The sequence below is a fragment of the Pagrus major genome, chromosome 3 (assembly GCF_040436345.1).
Source record: "Pagrus major chromosome 3, Pma_NU_1.0".
In the NCBI taxonomy this organism is placed as follows: Eukaryota; Metazoa; Chordata; class Actinopteri; order Spariformes; family Sparidae; genus Pagrus; species Pagrus major.
This window is the reverse complement of record NC_133217.1, coordinates 18,917,981-18,936,310: the sequence shown is the minus strand read 5'-3', so window position 1 is coordinate 18,936,310 and position 18,330 is coordinate 18,917,981. Positions and strand designations below refer to the sequence as shown.

Here is an 18,330-nt window from a genome sequence, read left to right as displayed (position 1 = left end):
ACTTTCACCCCCGCCGACCAGTTTGCCAAAAGGAGAAGCTGCTATGTTGTTATGCTACTAGCATGCTGGTTCAACTGGTGATTGTTCGTCCACTTTAACAGATTGAAAATGACAGTAAACAACCTTGATGCAGGACATACCACTATGGTGTGTTTGAAACTGGGGCACAAGACCAAACCTATTGATCACAAGTGAAACATAACGCTACACAAAGAAATGTCTGTTGTGTTCCCTCTGTAGCATTTAGCCATGCTAAATGCTATGATCTGCTGCTGACATGCTCTACTCGCTTATGATCTGCCGTCATGGCTCTGCCACTGTAGGTTAAGCATGCTGGTCCTAGCAAATGACACACATGTTAATTAGGGAGATTTAACACATTGTACAGAGGAGCAAAATACATCATCCTGACTGGAAACATCAAAAATCGGTATGTTTTGTGAACGACCCAGAACAGGAAGGCTCTACAGCAGGTAATTAAAACTGCCCAGTAGCATTAGTGATATCAGTGTAGTGAGATGTCTGGAGGATACTAAAAGACAAAACCCAACCCAGCCGCATTCTGTTCACCCTACTGCCATCTGGCAAAAGATACAGAAGTATCTGCTGCCCTACCACCAGACTACAGAGCAGCTTCTTTCCTTAGACTGTGACCACTTGATTCCACTGGGCACGTCCCTGCTACCTGGTGTGTGCGACGCTGTTTTGTTCGGTCTTTCTCGTGACTTCATATACAACTGGGAGTGTTTCAGAGGGCAGAGCATTATAATTTCCTGATGTTGTTGACTTGCTCGGATTGTGTTTATTTCATCATTGCTCATTCATTTTTGTGCCTCTACTGTGGTTTAGTAGGTTACATAGGTAAATGGTTTCGTTATCCTTCTGTTTTAAGGATCTTTATTGTTTATATTTACGACTATGTGACTATGTGCTGTAGATCCCACTCGTCGTGTTGGTGACGTCATCTCGTTGAACGGTCACTAAAACCCTAAATGTACACATTGTAGAGCTGGTCCTGTATATCAGCTTGCTCGCAGAACTGACAAACTACCCTTTCACATAACTGCAGTTGTCAATATGACTAAATTTATTGTGATTTTCACCTTTTGTTAATACTTTTTCTGTGCCAAGGTGGTGGCCATGTTGGTGTTGGTTATGTATGTTGAGCGAGATGATGTAGTTCAGTGAGCGGTTTAACACAAAACTAGATGATTTTTTACTATCTTAACGAGAACCAGTGACTTTCTTGACATGGAAAATGAACTATAGATATATTATAGATAAACTTGCATTGTGAAATGACTAATAAATGAACCTTTAAAGTTGTTAGAAGGTAGACTTGCTATTTCCCCCACTTGAGTCGCCATTGCCAGGTTGTCATATACCAACAACGACGACCTGGGAATGAGACTCAACAATCCGCTGGTAAGTAGCAGGGTCCTGTTTCTAATAAATACAATATGTGGTATCGGATTGGGTCTTGGACCTGTGTACCTGCCAAAACCAATTCTAGCATTTTAGGCAGTATATGAGGCATTTCCAATACTGTTATTGGTATTGGATCAACTCTATCTCATCATCATTGTTACAGTTATAACCACTTGGTCATGGTTAAAATAAACTAATGCTGATTGTCAGTGGAAAATGATAAGCAACCTGCCAAAGTCTCCCCTGGAAGTCTGGCACTTTTTGACCATCCATTCATCCGTCCCAGCCCTGTCCCTTTGTGGACAATCACATCACACTCCTTCTTCCTTTGCACACAATGGACAAGTGTCATAACTCCTATTAGATAATTGCCACTAGAGGGTTTTGTCACCTGAATGCAAACAATTGTCATTCTCGGGGCTTTTGCTGAAATGACTAATGCTGTCATTTTTCTTGGGAGGACAGTCTCGCCCATTAGCCATGTCAGTATAAATGTATTGTAGTCTATATAAGCCTTCAATAACTGTATATGTGTCCATTCTTCCACCCATCCGTCTTCTGTTGTCTCTTAATGACAGACAAGACAGCAGCCAACTCTACTTCAGTGACATAACAATACAATCACCCTTGTTTCCATTTTTGCTGCCAAGCACACAGTGTTTCTGCACCGCTCCCTCCTCAACAGATGTGAATCAATGTGAACATTATTGTTCATGAAATTTGAGTTTCGGTATGTTTTCTCTGTCTGTGTAGCCATACATGCTTTTAATGCTTATACCACCCAAGTCTTCCACAGGGAGCCAAAGCAGAGGTGATGCACATGGTAAAAGGTAAACATTTATCACATGTCTTACATAAAGTATAGAGGTCTGCCCACCCAAGCTCTGAACCCATGATGTAGAAGATATGCTATTTCATTTGTGCATGCGGATTTGGTTAAAAGAAAAACAATAAATAGATTAAGTAATAAAATGTATATGAAATTATTATGGGAATTTAATTGATTGACTTTCCACTCTGGACAGAGGAGGCTTACCTTGCATAGCAGCTGGATTTGTGAGATCAGGTGAAAATGTGATCAAGCTTAAAGTTTTGCACTTGTGCTATGCACAATTGTTTAACCAATCAGCATCCGAGTCTTTGTTTGAAACAACAACAATGGCCATAGTATCTGTTATATCTGAACTGGAGAAAATATGTTATCGAAAAGAAGAGCAAAGAACAGCGCTGAAGGCCTTTCTCGGGAAAAAGATGTTTTCGCTCTTCTCTCGACTGACTTTGGTAAGAGATGATTTACCAATGGGCTTTCCCACTGTTGATCTGTTTGGTTGAAGTGAGCCTGTGATATGATAGACTGCCAAGTGTAGAGTTTCTAGTGGCACCTTTTCAGATGGTTCTGTGTAACAAACCTGTGTAACATTCCAGCTGCAGCGAGGAGAGAGTCAGGTGCAGCATCAGACCTTCTGGAGGAATAAACACTTGCACAAGTAACATGAATAAACATAAATGATCCTGCGGTCAAACTCGCTTAGCTGGTGGTGAATACATCCTTAAACAACCACCACTGCCGTTAAAAAAAAATCTGACATGGCACAAATGTTCATAGATGAGCTAATGCTTTAATTTTTCATTCATTTCAAAGGCGGACAAATGAAACACACTGTTACCCTGAGTAAACTTGTGGATTTGGGTTTGAACATTGTTGGAAATATTTGGGATACTGTAAGTACAAAATATATTAAATCTAAACATATTACATCTTCAAGAGCAGCCGGTTTCTCCTGCATTCAGTCATTGTGCTAAGCTAGGCTAATCATATCCCAATTCTAGCTATTCTATTAGGAGATGCAAAATGTAAATATTATAAAAAATAATTTAAAAAAAAACATTTGGCATATTTTTCAGTTTGGACAGAGCCAGACTAGCTGTTTTGCCTCGTGTCCAGTCTTTAAGCTAAGCTAGGCTAATCGCATCCTGACTCCAGCTCTGTACTATGCACATACAAAAGTGGTATCAATCATCTCCTCTGACTCTCAGAAAGAAAACAAATAAGCATATTTCCCTGAATGTTGAGATATATCTTTATAAAAAAGAACAAAAGAGCACAATGCAGGTGTGTCAAACCATTAGCAGACCAGAGGACACATTCACCGAGTAAGATAGTGTTTCCGTAAAATGAAGGAACAAGAGTGAGTTTTTATCTCAGACCGACCTGCCTCCCTGCCTGCTGCTTCTGTTACATCTCTAATAGGAGGAAATGGCTTGTGGTGAGCAGAGGATCCAGCCCTTCTGTGGGAGTTTAATTCAATCACAGCTCCGGTCAAAAATGAATTAAAACTCTCATTAAACCCCCCTCCTGTGTTCCAGAGACTAAGCTGGCTGCTAAGGCTCACAAGTAGAGATTTGGGTGTTACATAGAAGCATCAGTCAGCGCTGCAGTTATCTGTCTGTGAGTCAGCCATCAGTCACTAACTCCATCATTTTGTTATTTTAATTTGCAGTGCTCGTGCTCACCCACACAGTGAGCCCAATGAACCCAGTTGCAGATGATCCAAACAACAGTAGGCTATGTGGACGTCTTGTCGTTTAATCTGAGCAAGTCACAGTTTGACAAAATTGAGACCGCAGTGCTCCCTGCCTGGACTTAATATCTCACTGAGCACAATGAGGATAATACACTGCGATCCACATCACAGGACCATTGACCTTTCCACAGTACACTGTAACTAACCACTTTGGACTGTGGCCATTTATTATATGGAGCCGGGCAGCAGAAAGTGTTGTTTTGCGTCAGGGGAAGAAAGAGGAACCTGTGTGTTGTAACCCCACAGGAAAACATCTCTGTGCCTGCGACCACTAAAGTGTTTCTGCCGCAGGATCAATTCGGTCTCGCTTTGTCGCCTCTGAGCAGCAGCTTACATTATCACTGGAGTCACACTGATACATTGTTACATCTATTGTCAGGACAAAATGGCTCTGACAGTAGCATTTAAGCTTATTCTATTCATTGACTAATGTTAATGTATTCTACTTATTCTTTGTGGATTAAAATAAAAGATGTGAACAAATGAATTGTCACTCAGATAAAATGTGCAAAACTTGTGACATTTCCATTCTCTTCCACTTGGAAATAAGCTATAAACAATGAATGAGCCCTCGGCTAAATAACCTAATGCTGATAAACACCTAGTGCAATCTGTAAAGCTAAACCAAACACCTAGCATTCTTTATCAGCTGGCTGAAAGCCAGTCTTCATGAGAAAATGCAACTTTTTTTTCATTGCTTGTCCAACCTGAGCTTTCAAACGTGGAACATGAGCTCCCCCTGCTGATTCAAAGATGAAGTGTGCTGCCTTCAGGTGCTCATGAAAAGTAAACAGCCGGTGAGGAACTTGTGATAGCCAAGATACATGAAGACAGTGGTGAATGGTAACAAAGTACATCTATCCAGGTACTGCAGTGTAGTACAGTTTTGATGTACTTGTACTATCTATTTTATGTTACTTTATACTTATATCCTATCCTATAAAGATCTATCTCATCTCATCTCATCTCAGTTCAAAAGAAAATACTGTATTTTTACTTTACTACAATTTGTATTACTACAGTAGTTACTACTAAAGCAGGTAAAATGATCTTCACCTTGACCAGCCACAGCATAAAGAGCAAAGAGAAAGTCACCCGCCTTTCCATCAGTGTAATATATAATATAATATATAACTCACTCATAGGGATTAATCACAAGTAGTTTTACTTTTTTAAATATTATTTTTGACATGCTGTGCATCTACTGTACATTGTAATATGTGAACAGATGTTCACACATGTTCACATGTTACTGTCTATAGGATTATTACTGTTGTAAGTCTACATTTTTGAGCAATTTTCTGCAGAAGCTCAGCCCCTAACATTAATAAGTTAGTGAATAATATGATTTTGTATTTTCTTGAATCAAACATTGTCCAGGTCCTGGTCTTGATGCATTTAAGTTTGGACGGTGTTAAAGAAACATTGCTGCAAGTGTCCAGCCACAGGTTTGATTATATCGTCACAAAGACATATTTCATACATACAGCAGATATTGGTTAATGTCACCACAAAACAAAGTTAGCTTTAGCTTATGAAGCCCAGGTGTTAAATACGGATTGTACACAAATTCATCTTAAATCTGTGATGTGCGTCTTGTAAGCGTAAACATTAGCTACACATAAAAGTTGAATGCAACGTTCGACAGTAGGCAACAGCAGTTTACGAGCCATTCCTGAACGTGACACAGCGTTGTAAGTGTGGATTGTAATGAATGATGTACTGCAGGCCAGAGTCGTGGTCCATACACGTGTCGAGACAATCTGGGGATAGATGGGTCTATAGGGAAGCACCAGAACAAGCAAGCGCATCGCTTTTTGAATCGAAATTTCGTCTCAGGCAAGAGGTCTTGTGAACTGTTTTTGTCGTCAACGATTTGTTTTGAAGGGCTGCTCTGGCTGAAGAATATTTTGGTGAGTTGAAATTTGATTAACTGAGGCTGCTGGCTAGCTAGCAAGCAAACACTGTGAAGCTACAAGCTAAAAAAGCATGACTTCCGGTTACAAAATCAAAATAAAATACTGTTGGAAATACACTTCGCTGTAACGACTGTAATAATTCAGCCGTTGCCTCATAACCCAAGATAGATCATATAATAATGCTACAGATGGTGATGTTGAGCTGTGTTGCTGTTGTGTTGCCATGCTCGTTAAATGAAAGCTAATAGATAGCTACCTTCGCTTTTATTTTGAATGCGGTGTCGGGCATTTTTGTGACATTTAATTTGGCGAGCTTGATGCAATTGTTAAAAAAAGACAACATGTTAGCTACCCTTTGTATTTAAAGACAGCGAGTTGGATACATCAGCCGTGGTGCTCTGTTCAGCAAACGTTACAGTTGGCACTTTTCCGCTGCAGACACTAACAGAGGCCTTGGTTGTGTGTGTCTGGTAGTAGTTCTCCTAACGTCACACCGGTATTACCTCGAATAGTTAGCCAAAAGCTAATAGCGCTGGCGGGATTAGTTTGGTCTCGTTGACTTTGTTGACGGTGGCAACTTGGATGGGCGGCTCGTTCTCTTGTAGGCTCCGAGCGTAATAGAATTGTGAACTCCCCCACCCGCCCGGCCCATGCTGTGTGTGTAACCGAGCGCTTCAAATGTGCCATGCTTGATATGGTGACTGTGTTGTGAGAAGGATGGAAAACGTTTAGCTTCCACCTGAATACATAAACCTGTACAATCTGGTGACCGCCGACATTTTGTAACGTTAATTATAACGTTATTGACGTCACTGGGTCCACGTGGTAGAACAATGACATGGAGGCTTAACTTTAGCCATTGCTTTGTTTAGCTGAAAGCATAATTGCGTATTACAGCTGATCCTGTACCCCCCCCCCCCCCCCCTTTACTGTCTTCCTGTCTGTGTTTTATGTTTTGTATTTTGTACTGATATAGTTGAGGTATTCTTTACCATCTCAAATACAGTGAAGCCAAACACATGAACAGTTTCCCCCTAATGTTTATAATGGCTCTTATACTCTCAGTGAATACGTTTGCACAGTGTTTGTTTCATTTGATTTTAACCAGTCATCCCTCTCCAGGTACCAGAGCACAATGATGAAGTACATTCTGGTAACCGGAGGAGTCATCTCAGGTATCGGCAAGGGTATCATCGCAAGCAGCGTGGGCACAATCCTGAAGTCCTGCGGCCTGCATGTGACTGCTATCAAGATCGACCCTTACATCAACATAGATGCAGGCACATTTTCCCCCTATGAGCATGGTACGTCAGAGGAAACACTCATTGTTATTTAAAAGGTTCATGATTAAAGAGCCACATATTATGTATGTGTTACAATTGTGTCATACCCTCACTGTGCAGGGGAAGTGTTCGTGCTAGACGACGGGGGCGAGGTGGATTTGGATCTGGGCAATTACGAGCGTTTCCTCGACATCCGACTAACCAGAGACAACAACCTGACCACCGGCAAGATCTATCAGTCGGTGATCAACAAAGAGAGGAGGGGAGACTACTTGGGCAAGACTGTGCAGGGTAAACAACTGCTGTTTATCTTTGGAAGAGGGTGCCATGGTAAAGAGAAATGGTTAACCATGATTGAGTTTGTGTTTTCTCTCTCTTTTCCAGTTGTGCCACACATCACAGATGCCATCCAGGAATGGGTGGTGAAACAGGCCAAAGTGCCCGTTGATGACGACGATGTAGAACCTCAAGTTTGTGTAATAGAGGTAAGCTGAGCAGCATAATGTGGCTTCTGTTCTATGTTATATTGTACAGCTGCATCAAGGTCTTGCTGAGAAAAAGGCTGCCATGATTGTAACTGATAATGTGTGTGTGTGTGTTTGCAGTTGGGAGGCACTGTTGGAGACATAGAGAGTATGCCTTTCATTGAGGCCTTCAGGCAGTTCCAGTTTAAAGTGAAGCGGGAGAACTTCTGTAACATTCACGTCAGTCTGATACCACAGGTAAGGGAGCAACACCTCCGGGCCTTTACTGCTTTTTATCTGACACATCACTGTAAATACACACACTCATTCACCCTCCACCACAGCAGTGTGTCTCCTCCTCTGGAGGTACAGAACAAAAAAAAACTAAATTTACATACAAGATTTTGCATAACATGCAGCAGTATTGTTATTAACCTTCCGTGGGCTGCAGGGCACCTTTTACATGGACAATGTGGAATTTTGTATGTTGTCTCCTAGAGACAGAGACATTTTATTATTATATAATGACAGCCAGTCAAGAAATAACCGTAACAATATGAACAGTTCTTTCAAATGCTATAGCCCAATTTATGGCGAATACATAGCCTAAATATATCAGACCCTATATCAGATTCTGCCTGTTGTAATGAAGTTACAACAGCATAGCAGGGAACATCCTGCCATAGGGACGAAGTGTTCTCACTGAAAGTTTTTGTCACTCTGGCTGAACAGTCGTGTGTCTTTATGAGGTGCTGTAAGAGTGGTCAGAGTTTTATTTATGACTGCAGAAACAGTTCTGACACAATCATCACTGCTGCAAAGCTGCATTGTCCTCATTCCAAAAACCCCTTTCTGCAAAGACGGCATTTGTTCTCTGCGCCAGCAGTCGGGACATCATTTCTGTTTTTCTCTCCTTTTTTGTATCCTTTCATAAGCTTTTTGACAACTTGAGACAGCAGGCCCAGACATGTAAAAAAAAATCCTGAATATTTAGGGGTGTATTTTTAGTTTTGTGTAAAGTATAGTGTTGTAGGAAGCAGGTGCAAATATGCTTAAACCAGCACACATGTTTGCTTGTGAGCTCCACAGGGCATGTGAAAGGATTGAAACAGTTAGAGAAGGTATGAGGAGAATGCGGTCCCAATTTGGTAAAAATGTTGTTTGCATCATGGGGAGACAGTGAGTAATGCTGCAGGAGTAGTTTGTGAAAAGAATTTTGTTTTTCTCTCATGTCAAAGCTGACAGCTACAGTCTCTCTGTAGCTCTGTAGGCAGTGTCATTTTAATTGCAGGTACCACAAGATATCAAACACATTCAACTGCTCTGTGTCTTCGATCAAATATTATATATCTGTTCCAGCTTCTAACATCCAACCAAAATACTACTTTTCTGTGTTTTACATCATTGTAAATTGACTTTACAAAACTAGTATTTGGAAAGACAATAATCCCGTACCCCCCTAATTATAACATTAGATCTGTCCTACTGATCGCAGAACCTTTGCAAAACAGAGTTTTATAAATCATCTTGCATTATTATGAAACAGGACTCCATGTTCAGTGTTCATGTCAGATGTTACAGATGCACTGACATGCGGTTAGCATCAGATACGTTCTGTCAGTTTAATACATTTAATATCTCCTTTTGTTCTTTCTAGCCCAGTGCAACAGGAGAGCAAAAGACCAAACCAACCCAGAACAGTGTCAGAGAGCTGAGAGGACTCGGTCTGTCCCCTGATCTGGTGAGTCACCTGCTGAACATGCTCATCCCTCTATAAATGCTCCATTTGTCTGTGTGTGTGTGTGTGTGTGTGTGTGTGTGTGTGTGTCTGTTGGCTGTGACTTTACACACCAGTATATTTGATGAATCATTCTTGTTCTCAAAATGTCTTCAATATCATGGAGTTTTGAGTTGTATGTTCCAGATGTGGGAGGTCATTTGAACACCCTGAAACCTTTTGAAGCATGAACTCAGCAGGAAGGTTGAAAGGCTTTTTAGGATTCAGGTCCATGGTGACTTATATCATAGTGACACAAGATGTCAAGGTCAAAGTGACATTGAGTGGTACTGACATTGGCCGTGTGTCCATCAGCATCACATTTTGAAGTGACGCTTAAGAAAAAGTTGACGGAATGGGCAAAATTCGGAAAAGAAAACAAAAAAATAATGCCTGTTTATGTGGTTTTTACCTTATTTGAAAAAGAGTTAATGAGCTCAGTGGGAGATGGAAGCACCTTTTCCAATAATTCCTGACATTGCAAAAATGTAACATGACCGATCGTTGGCGATTGGCAAAGAACTGCCACCTCTTTTTATGTTCAAGCTCCGTTAACTTTAACTAATGATGTAACTACTACTTAGCCTTCTTTGTTCACCCAAACCAGTTGATGGAAACGTGCATTTGCACTTTCTTTTTCTTTCCTTTTGCAACATTTCATAATTTTTGTTTGAAATCATCCTGACTGTACATATACATTTAATATGCAAATCACTGAATTCTGTTATTTCATACAGAGTTCAGATACACATGTTCAGTCCTCTTAATACAGCTACTCTACATCATCCCAAGTTTAGATGTTTATTACTACACATACACATCATAAAATCAACACATCATGTGTTTGCAAACATTTCTCATTATTTCAGTGTCTACATGCAATAAACAGTCTTAAAGGCATTCCTTTAAAAGCATTGAACTCAGTTTCCTTGGAAGATATTTAAAACGTCTTCAGTTAAATTAACAAAAGTCTGAAATATCTTCTCATGCCTCTTAAAGGCAGTAATGTTGTGATTGAAGATCATGAAGTGATCAATATTCATAGTTATAATGTATGTAGCAAACAAAACAAACATTTTGAAAAGAAAGTTAAACAGTTGCTTTGGTGTAAAACAGAAATTTTCTGTGGTTGTTTGTTTGTTGGTGATAGCCGTTAACAAAGTGATCATTGAATGAGAATTATTGTTACAGCATTGATTAATTTACCTAATTTGGTACAGATATGTTTTCATTTTGCATGCAGTGTGAGCGCAGAAATAGGACTTCAGAAATTTGTGTTCAGTGTTTTGCACATTGAGAAATGAAGCCAAATTAATCATGAAATACAATAATGAGGAAATTCTTCCACACGGTGTAGATTGTTTCATTCAGTTGAGATAAAACTCCACCAGCTAACCCTCACATACAGAGCAGAACATATGTATATTGAAATACTGAAATACTGCTGCCACAGCACCATCAGGTCGTCTAAGGGCTCTGTTATCAAGGCTTAACCACATTCTTACTTGAATTACCTGTATTTTGTTGAGATGACCCATTTCACTCTGTGATCAATAAAGTCTCACCTCATCTGTGCCAACAGATCATGTGTCGCTGCTCCACTGCTCTGGAGAACTCCGTCAAAGAAAAGATCTCAATGTTCTGCCATGTAGAACCAGAACAGGTACGTCACTGACACTGAAGTCTCGTCATCTTTGATTAAGCACACTCATGACTCTATCAGCTACTCTGAACTCACTGAACTTTGTCGTCCCAGGTCATCTGTGTGCACGACGTGTTGTCCATCTATAGAGTACCATTACTGCTGGAGAACCAGGGTGTGGTGGGCTACCTGAGCAGGAGACTGAATATGCCCATAGAGACTAAACCCAGAAAAATGCTGACTAAATGGAAGGAGATGTCTGACAGGTGAGACCTCAAACATCAGAGAGAAAATCATCCTTTCAAAATGAAGTAGGGCTGAAAACTTTCTTCTGACCTACATGATTTGATTTTACCCCAGAGGACTTGTTTCAAATGGATCATGTGCTGTCTTTACAGGTCAGACAGGCTGTTAGAGCACTGCTCTATAGCGCTGGTTGGGAAGTACACCAAGTTTTCTGACTCCTATGCTTCTGTCATCAAGGCCCTGGAGCACTCAGCACTGGCCATTAGCCATAAATTGGAGGTTAAGGTTTGTACACAGTGTCGTTAACCCACACTGCTCATTATCACATTTTGCTAACACATTTTGTTCTTAATATCAGCTACACTGTAGCTGTACGCACAATATAGATGGAGCATTAGGACCTCCCCTCATATGGAGCCATTAGTGTGGTGTTACATGTGTTCCTGTCTCTCTCTCTCCTCATGCACCTTCTTTACCTCACGTCTTTTTTGCTTCTAGTTTGAACCTCTGTTACACACCAATTGTTACTGTCATTGAAACAGAAAATGTTTGCCTTTTTCCAGAGGAAATCCAGTCATTCTGTCCTTTTGGATAAAATAAAACTCTATAATGTAGCCAGGTACTACATACACACAAATTAAAGGGCACTGTCATGTTTATCGTATGACCTATTACAGAAATAAACTGTTTGCGTGCAGTTTGGAGAAAAATGAACCGAAAAAAAAAAAAAAAAGGGAAAGATGAGTGTGTGCAACATCTACTGCTAGTAAGCTAGTAGTAACTATGTTCGGGGAAAATGTACACCCGACCACTGTTCAGTCACTAGTGAGGTGTTAAACTGCCGTCTTGTGGTTGCTCCATGCTCTGTCTCCACATTGTACAATTCAGCACTTCAAAATGCACCGTTACACAGTGGTGGAAGAATAATTAAGTTTATTTAGAATATATATTGTACATACAGCAAATATGATCAGCTTATCATTTTTTTGTATTAGAAATGAAAGACCCTGAAACCCACACAGGTGTTTTCATTTGAGTGATTGATTAGACCTGCTCGAGTTGAGCAAAGCTCTGCTGTTTGTTACACGTCCAGCAAACAAAACTAACAGGAAGTCTCCAGAACTCCTTAACAATTTTTTAAAAATGCTTTTATTCTTGTTTTACAATAAATTGTGCGCACTATTATTCTTTGTGCATGAAAGAAAATTCAGGATCTCTGGGAGATCCATAATTTACCCTTCTGAAAGGTAGGCCATTCTGCACAATAAGTACTTTTATACTTTATACTATACTAGTAGCTGGGACACCTGTAATACTTAAACCTGTGACCCCACAGCTGTTAGTGTTGTGTTTTCTCTACATAGATTTAGTGTAGAGCTGCTCTTTAAAGAGGGTCAACATACTCATACCTCTCACTGCTCGTCACACATGGGATGTTGGAGGAAGAGTGGGCGGGAACGAGAGTCTTCCATCCACTACATAAATTATCCAGTGTGCATCCCCGTGGCAGCTTGTCATCTATTTAAAGAGGGACACAGATGTAAAAAACACCTGCCACCTAAAGTTTACATTGTATGTCTCTTCTCTTCAGTACATAGACTCAGCGTATTTGGAGCCAAGCACTCTGCAGGAGGAACCAGTGAAATACCACGAGGCATGGCAGAAACTGTGCAGTGCTGAGTGAGTGCTGAAACGCTATTATTCCAAGTAATACAACCTGGACATTAGATCTGTAGTTTCATCAACTGTGTCCCCCATCTGTCCTCAGTGGCATCCTGGTTCCTGGAGGTTTTGGTGTGAGAGGAACTGAAGGAAAGATCCATGCCATCAACTGGGCCAGGAACCAGAAGAAACCTTTTCTAGGTACAGGATAGCTGTCAGGATAACCACATTATCTTACATACATAATGCTGTGATAACTATTTTTCAAGTGTGTCCAATAGAAATTAATAGCCAAATCATTAACGGTAAAGACAGGACTGGACTGATGTGTGTTTTCCTGTAGGTGTGTGTCTTGGAATGCAGCTGGCTGTATGTGAATTTGCCAGGAACACGCTTGGCTGGACAGGTAACATTAATTCTCCCACACTGTACTGGTGTGTTGTTTGTATTCATGTGAAAGAAAACCGTTTCTGAATAGCTAAACGCCACCAAGACTGAAGAGAGTTGTCATGTTAAACTTGCTCTGAAGTTGTTAAGCCAGTTTCCTAATTTTACTATCACTAACGGATGTCACAGACTGAGTACGAGTGTGCATTCACCTCTGTGTCTATGCAGTGCTGGAATCAGAGGCTTCATTGTCAGACTTGTTGAATTAGGCTGCTGAATTCTTTCAGTTTGATTTCCCAAACTGAAAAGAGTGCAGAAGTTCATTCTTGGCCTTGGGGTAGCGGTTTGAGAAAATGATCACAACTCTAGGTCCATTGCTGGCTTTTACTGGTCCAGAGAAAGATAGTAAATGGGTCTAGAGTTTGTTTGTTTTATATTTGACACAATACCAGTTTTTTAAAAACATACTCGATACCTCTTTTGATACCACAGCAACTAGGGGAAAAGTCCTAGGCACTCGGTATAGTATGATTTTTTTATTTCTTCTTTTTCATACACCAATTTACCAATATACCAACACATGTATAATCATGTTTATCTGTGCAGTCTTGGGTTGAAAATCTGATCGTAAATCTGTCAAACATCTGATATCAAAATTTTTGAGAATTGAGAAAGAAAAGTGATGAACTCTTTGGTCGTCAGTCCAAAACAGTGGTCCTCAATCATACTGTGTCACGTCAGCTGACAGCTAGACAGAAATGTCAGAAATTTAGGACCCAATTCTCGCAATATGGCGGCTTTTACGACCCAAGTCTACAAACCAACAGACTTTGAATGCTGACCAATGCAACATTGTAAGTGTCCATTTAGCAATTGCTAACACATTACAGTTCATTAAGCATTGATCATATATTCCAACATGCCACCAAAATTGATATTGTACAATCTTTCACAGTCTGTGAGTAAGATTTAATCAGAGTGATCTTGAACAGTTTGACATGCAGTGAACTTATAAGGTTCTTGTTTTCACACAGTATACACAAGTCAAGATAGCAGTGTAGCAGCTTCAGGCCTCCATCTGTGTCAGGAGCGTAGGTCACCTCTGTTTTGGCAGCACTCAACACATTACTGTAGTTAAAGAGCTGACACTCATATCTATTGCGAGTAAATCGCAGGCTGTGGCTGTAAGGGGTTTTCAAAGATCCCCAGAAGATACTGATCATGTAAAGGCGTGAATTTGGGCATTTAGGTGCTCAGGTATACCTCACAGATGAAATGAAGAAATGGTTAAATGTGATGAATTATTGTACATTTAGTGTCAATACATCACTGGATTTGTTCTACCTGAAGACTACTTGTACTATGTGTAGAAGGGAACTGAATAACCCAAGGCATTACCTAGATAATTGTAAGACACCTATATTGTTTAAGTGTTTACCTTCCAAAAGTTTGGCAGCCAGGGTTAGTGATTTCATACTTAATATAACTGATTGCATGTCTTTCCCTGTTTCAGATGCCAACTCAACTGAATTTGACCCAGAATCCAAGCATCCTGTGGTAGGTTTGTCTTTAAATTCATAAATTATCTAGTTGTGAATTCAAACCTAAGAAGTGATTTGAGTTGAAATTGTCATGTTTGATCTTTGCAGGTGATCGATATGCCAGAACACAACCCCGGGCAGATGGGCGGAACCATGAGGCTAGGGAAGAGACGGACCATTTTCAAGACTAACAACAGTGTATTGCGTAAGAAAAATTTCAAATTCACCTTCAGCACAATATTGACATGTTGTTGCATCTGCCCTGCGCTTACAGCTTTTCTGTATTCCAGGCAAGCTTTATGGAGATGCAGAGTATGTGGATGAAAGGCACAGACATCGCTTTGAGGTATGTCGACCTCTAAGGTCATCAGCAGCATTAAAACGCGGTGTTGATGGGAGAAGTGGGTGTGTGTTTTAACTTTGAATGTTGTCCTTGTGCAGGTTAATCCTGAACTCAAGAGTCACTTTGAAGAAAAGGGCTTCCGCTTCGTAGGTCAAGACGTTGAAGGAGAAAGAATGGAGGTCATAGAGCTGGATGGTACGGAAACTGAATTGCTTTTTTTCTTGTGGATAACGGTGTTTACTGCTAGGGTTAGAATTTCTCTGCAACCTTCTGCTTACTATATTTTTTTCAAATTGAATTCTGTGTTTCAGACCATCCATATTTCGTTGGAGTACAGTACCATCCTGAGTTCACCTCTCGCCCCATCAAGCCATCACCCCCTTATCTTGGTTTGCTGCTGGCCTCCGCAGGGAAGCTTCAGAGCTACTTACAGAAGGGCTGCCGTCTGTCTCCACGGTAAACATGCAGCATTTCATCATGTGTCAGCTCATACATGTTGCACACACAGAATGATCAGCCACAATGTTAAAGGGACTAGCAATTATGTGAATGCCGGGACCCAAGGTTTCCTAGTATATTTCACAGTTGCCTTGTGACTGACTAGTGTATACAGGCTGTTTTCCCAGCAGTCTGACTGTTACGTTTTGTCTTCACACAGGGACACATACAGTGATCGGAGCGGCAGCAGCACCCCAGACTCAGAGATATCTGATTTGAAATTACCTTCCATCACAAACGAATGACCTGGAGTTACACTAGTTACTGATAAATTGACAATTTAATCCCCTTCCCAAGTTGCAGGTGGGATGGGGATTTTGGACTCAACTGCTGACCAAGACTGATGTTTTCATTGTAGCTCTGATGTTTGAGATATCCAGGTCTAGAATAAACGGTTTAAAAATTCATTGCCTGCATTGAGGCTCAGGAGTCTGCCTCTTTGTGATATGCAGCTGTAATACCACTATCAGATGTTACTTTACTATTGTGGCCTTATTGTAAATAAGTACCGCTTCAACCCTTTGCAGCTTGTTCAAACATGTCTTTAAATTCCCTTGACAATGTTAATGGAAAATGAAATAAACTGATTCAAAGTAGTTTCCTTTGTGTTTTTTTTATTGGATCCAAACAGCAAAATGTTAACATTAATTTCATCACTTGCAGATTTTATTGCTTGACAGAACTACAGAAGTTTACAGAGACATTTAAACACCTTCCAAGAAAAAGTGCACATCAGCGTTAAGTCAGTCTTTCCATGAATTCTGATGTTTCCACATCCTTGTGGACACTTTATTGGGCCGCTCGCCAACATGTTACACTGGACCTGGAATTTGGAGGGGAAAAAAAAATTAATACAATTCCGCAAGGCCTTAACACCTTAATTTTTAAAAAGGCTGATCTCAGTCCCATATCCGCTAGCTTCATCCAACAGTCCTCATTGTATTGTATGTGATCATCATGGATCAGAACAAAAAAAAAAAAAAAAGTATATACACCAAGTGTTCACATACCTTTGCAGTCCAGACAGAAGGTGTAAGCCCATACAGCCCAGGGATACCAGACCGAAGAGCATGAGCAGATCGTTACCTACAGTAAAAGAGATGACGTTAAAAATCATGAAAACATCTTGTGGCCACTTGTAAAAGCAAACATGGCAACTGTAGGACAGTTGAGTGGCTGGTGATGGCACAGGGGGCCACAACAGTCAAAGACCACCCCATGTTCTTGCATGCACTTGGAGAACCTAGAGCTACAGAACAAGCTCTGGTCCTTAGGATAGCATGCTGTAATGTGGAGTGAATTCACTCTAGAAATACCTCAACAGGAGATGTCCTCATCCCATCACATTTGAGGGTCAGCCATGGGGATCACCTAAAACAGAACAATTTGGTCAGTTTTATCAATAATCCTTCCTGGATTTCTTATAAACGTCATCTTAGCAGTGTGGCTCAGGAGTACAAATTATCTCAATCAAGCCTTATCTCAGTGAGGGCAAGTGTGTCATCACAGCCAGAGCAGTTTGTATATAAAGACATTTCTCAGAACTTACCTGCAATTGACTCTGCCATCTTCATGTTTCGTCCTTCTATTGTCAGAGTAATCCAACACCTGCAATAACAAAAGTAGAATGTTTGAAAACTACATTCACTTACACCCATAGGCCTGAATAGTCTACAAGGCAAGCAGTCATGTTGTCCTTCCCCTTAATGTTGCTTGAGCAGTTATTTTCAAACTGAACAGCGACCGTCGGTGAAAGTCTTAGTCTCGGCTTCCTGTTGACCGTTCACTGCTACATACAGAGCATGAACGGCTTCGATGGGAGCCTGACATAGAAACTTTAAGTCCTTTGAGAGAAAAGAGAACTTGCCTGCATTCTACACAGACGTCCATGCTTGACGCGCAAAGTGCAGCACCCATTACTGGTTGACCCTATGAAGAGAAGAGAAAGAAAAGTCAGGGAGCACTTCAACGCATCATTTGGTTTAAGCTTGCAGAGAGCCGAGGTGTTAATGCTGAAGGAGTCTGACCAACCATGATGAACTGCCACAACGTCGAAATCCGACATTGAGCCAACTTTTACATGACGTTAAAGTTTATCTGGAGAGGTGAAATGGACTTAACCACGTGGTCAACACGCATTAGCATTATGCTAAAATTGAGCTTAGCTGCCAGCCTCAACAGTATGTCAGCATCAAATGAATTGCAGAAGAGGCCGCCGCCATGTGCGCCATTAGATGAAGGTAAAGTGGTGCCGATAGTTAGCTTTAAGCGTTAACGTTACCCGACTCCACATGGCCAAGTAGCTACATACGCTAGCGTTAGCCGGTATTAGTGCATTTGGTGTAGCACAGACTAAAAACTTGGCATTCACATTAATAAATTTCACTATTCAGGTCTACAATGAACGCGTAAGTTACTCATAGCACAAATGTATGAGTGAAAACAGATTGTTAAGGCCTTACCGAAATCTTGAGCTAGCTGAGCTTCCTTCTCATGGAGGAGGCGAAGATGAAGAGAGGCAGAGTAGGGCGTCTCGTGCTGTTATATACGCTCGC

General features: G+C 40.7%; 1 protein-coding gene, 1 long non-coding RNA gene and 4 other non-coding genes across 6 annotated transcripts; 1 reads left to right on the top strand and 5 right to left on the bottom strand.

The window, feature by feature from the left end:
• Positions 1-5,709: 5,709 nt before the first annotated feature.
• ctps1a (CTP synthase 1a) lies at positions 5,710-16,372 on the top strand. Its single transcript, XM_073463479.1, has 18 exons — positions 5,710-5,926; positions 7,055-7,236; positions 7,336-7,506; positions 7,600-7,700; positions 7,821-7,937; positions 9,337-9,420; positions 11,039-11,119; positions 11,213-11,364; positions 11,497-11,629; positions 12,936-13,024; positions 13,113-13,207; positions 13,350-13,412; positions 14,907-14,950; positions 15,043-15,139; positions 15,225-15,280; positions 15,376-15,472; positions 15,589-15,733; positions 15,936-16,372. Exons 2-18 carry the CDS (start codon positions 7,068-7,070, stop codon positions 16,018-16,020), a joined length of 1,779 nt encoding a protein of 592 aa, XP_073319580.1. The 5' UTR covers positions 5,710-5,926; positions 7,055-7,067; the 3' UTR covers positions 16,021-16,372.
• A 47-nt stretch (positions 16,373-16,419) lies between these two features.
• LOC140993917 (uncharacterized) lies at positions 16,420-18,324 on the bottom strand. The gene is made up of 6 exons (XR_012178691.1): positions 18,238-18,324; positions 17,643-17,704; positions 17,325-17,383; positions 17,092-17,146; positions 16,786-16,861; positions 16,420-16,598 (listed from the first exon to the last, which is right to left on the bottom strand). It is a non-coding gene; the product is annotated as an uncharacterized lncRNA (long non-coding RNA).
• Positions 16,667-16,742, bottom strand: LOC140994149 (small nucleolar RNA SNORD99). Its single transcript, XR_012178715.1, has one exon. It is a non-coding gene; the product is annotated as a small nucleolar RNA SNORD99 (small nucleolar RNA).
• Positions 16,931-17,061, bottom strand: LOC140994145 (small nucleolar RNA SNORA44). Its single transcript, XR_012178712.1, has one exon. It is a non-coding gene; the product is annotated as a small nucleolar RNA SNORA44 (small nucleolar RNA).
• On the bottom strand, positions 17,218-17,289 carry LOC140994155 (small nucleolar RNA SNORD103/SNORD85). Its single transcript, XR_012178721.1, has one exon. It is a non-coding gene; the product is annotated as a small nucleolar RNA SNORD103/SNORD85 (small nucleolar RNA).
• On the bottom strand, positions 17,465-17,602 carry LOC140994139 (small nucleolar RNA SNORA16B/SNORA16A family). Its single transcript, XR_012178706.1, has one exon. It is a non-coding gene; the product is annotated as a small nucleolar RNA SNORA16B/SNORA16A family (small nucleolar RNA).
• Positions 18,325-18,330: the final 6 nt, after the last annotated feature.

What these genes read in the sequence shown, in the direction of transcription:
- ctps1a (XM_073463479.1), top strand. Translation starts at nt 7,068, where the DNA reads ATGATGAAGTACATTCTGGTAACCGGAGGAGTCATCTCAGGTATCGGC. An exon ending in ATTTTCCCCCTATGAGCATG is followed by an intron (nt 7,237 to 7,335) that starts GTACGTCAGAGG and finishes CTCACTGTGCAG; the next exon opens with GGGAAGTGTTCGTGCTAGAC. An exon ending in CTCAAGTTTGTGTAATAGAG is followed by an intron (nt 7,701 to 7,820) that starts GTAAGCTGAGCA and finishes GTGTGTTTGCAG; the next exon opens with TTGGGAGGCACTGTTGGAGA.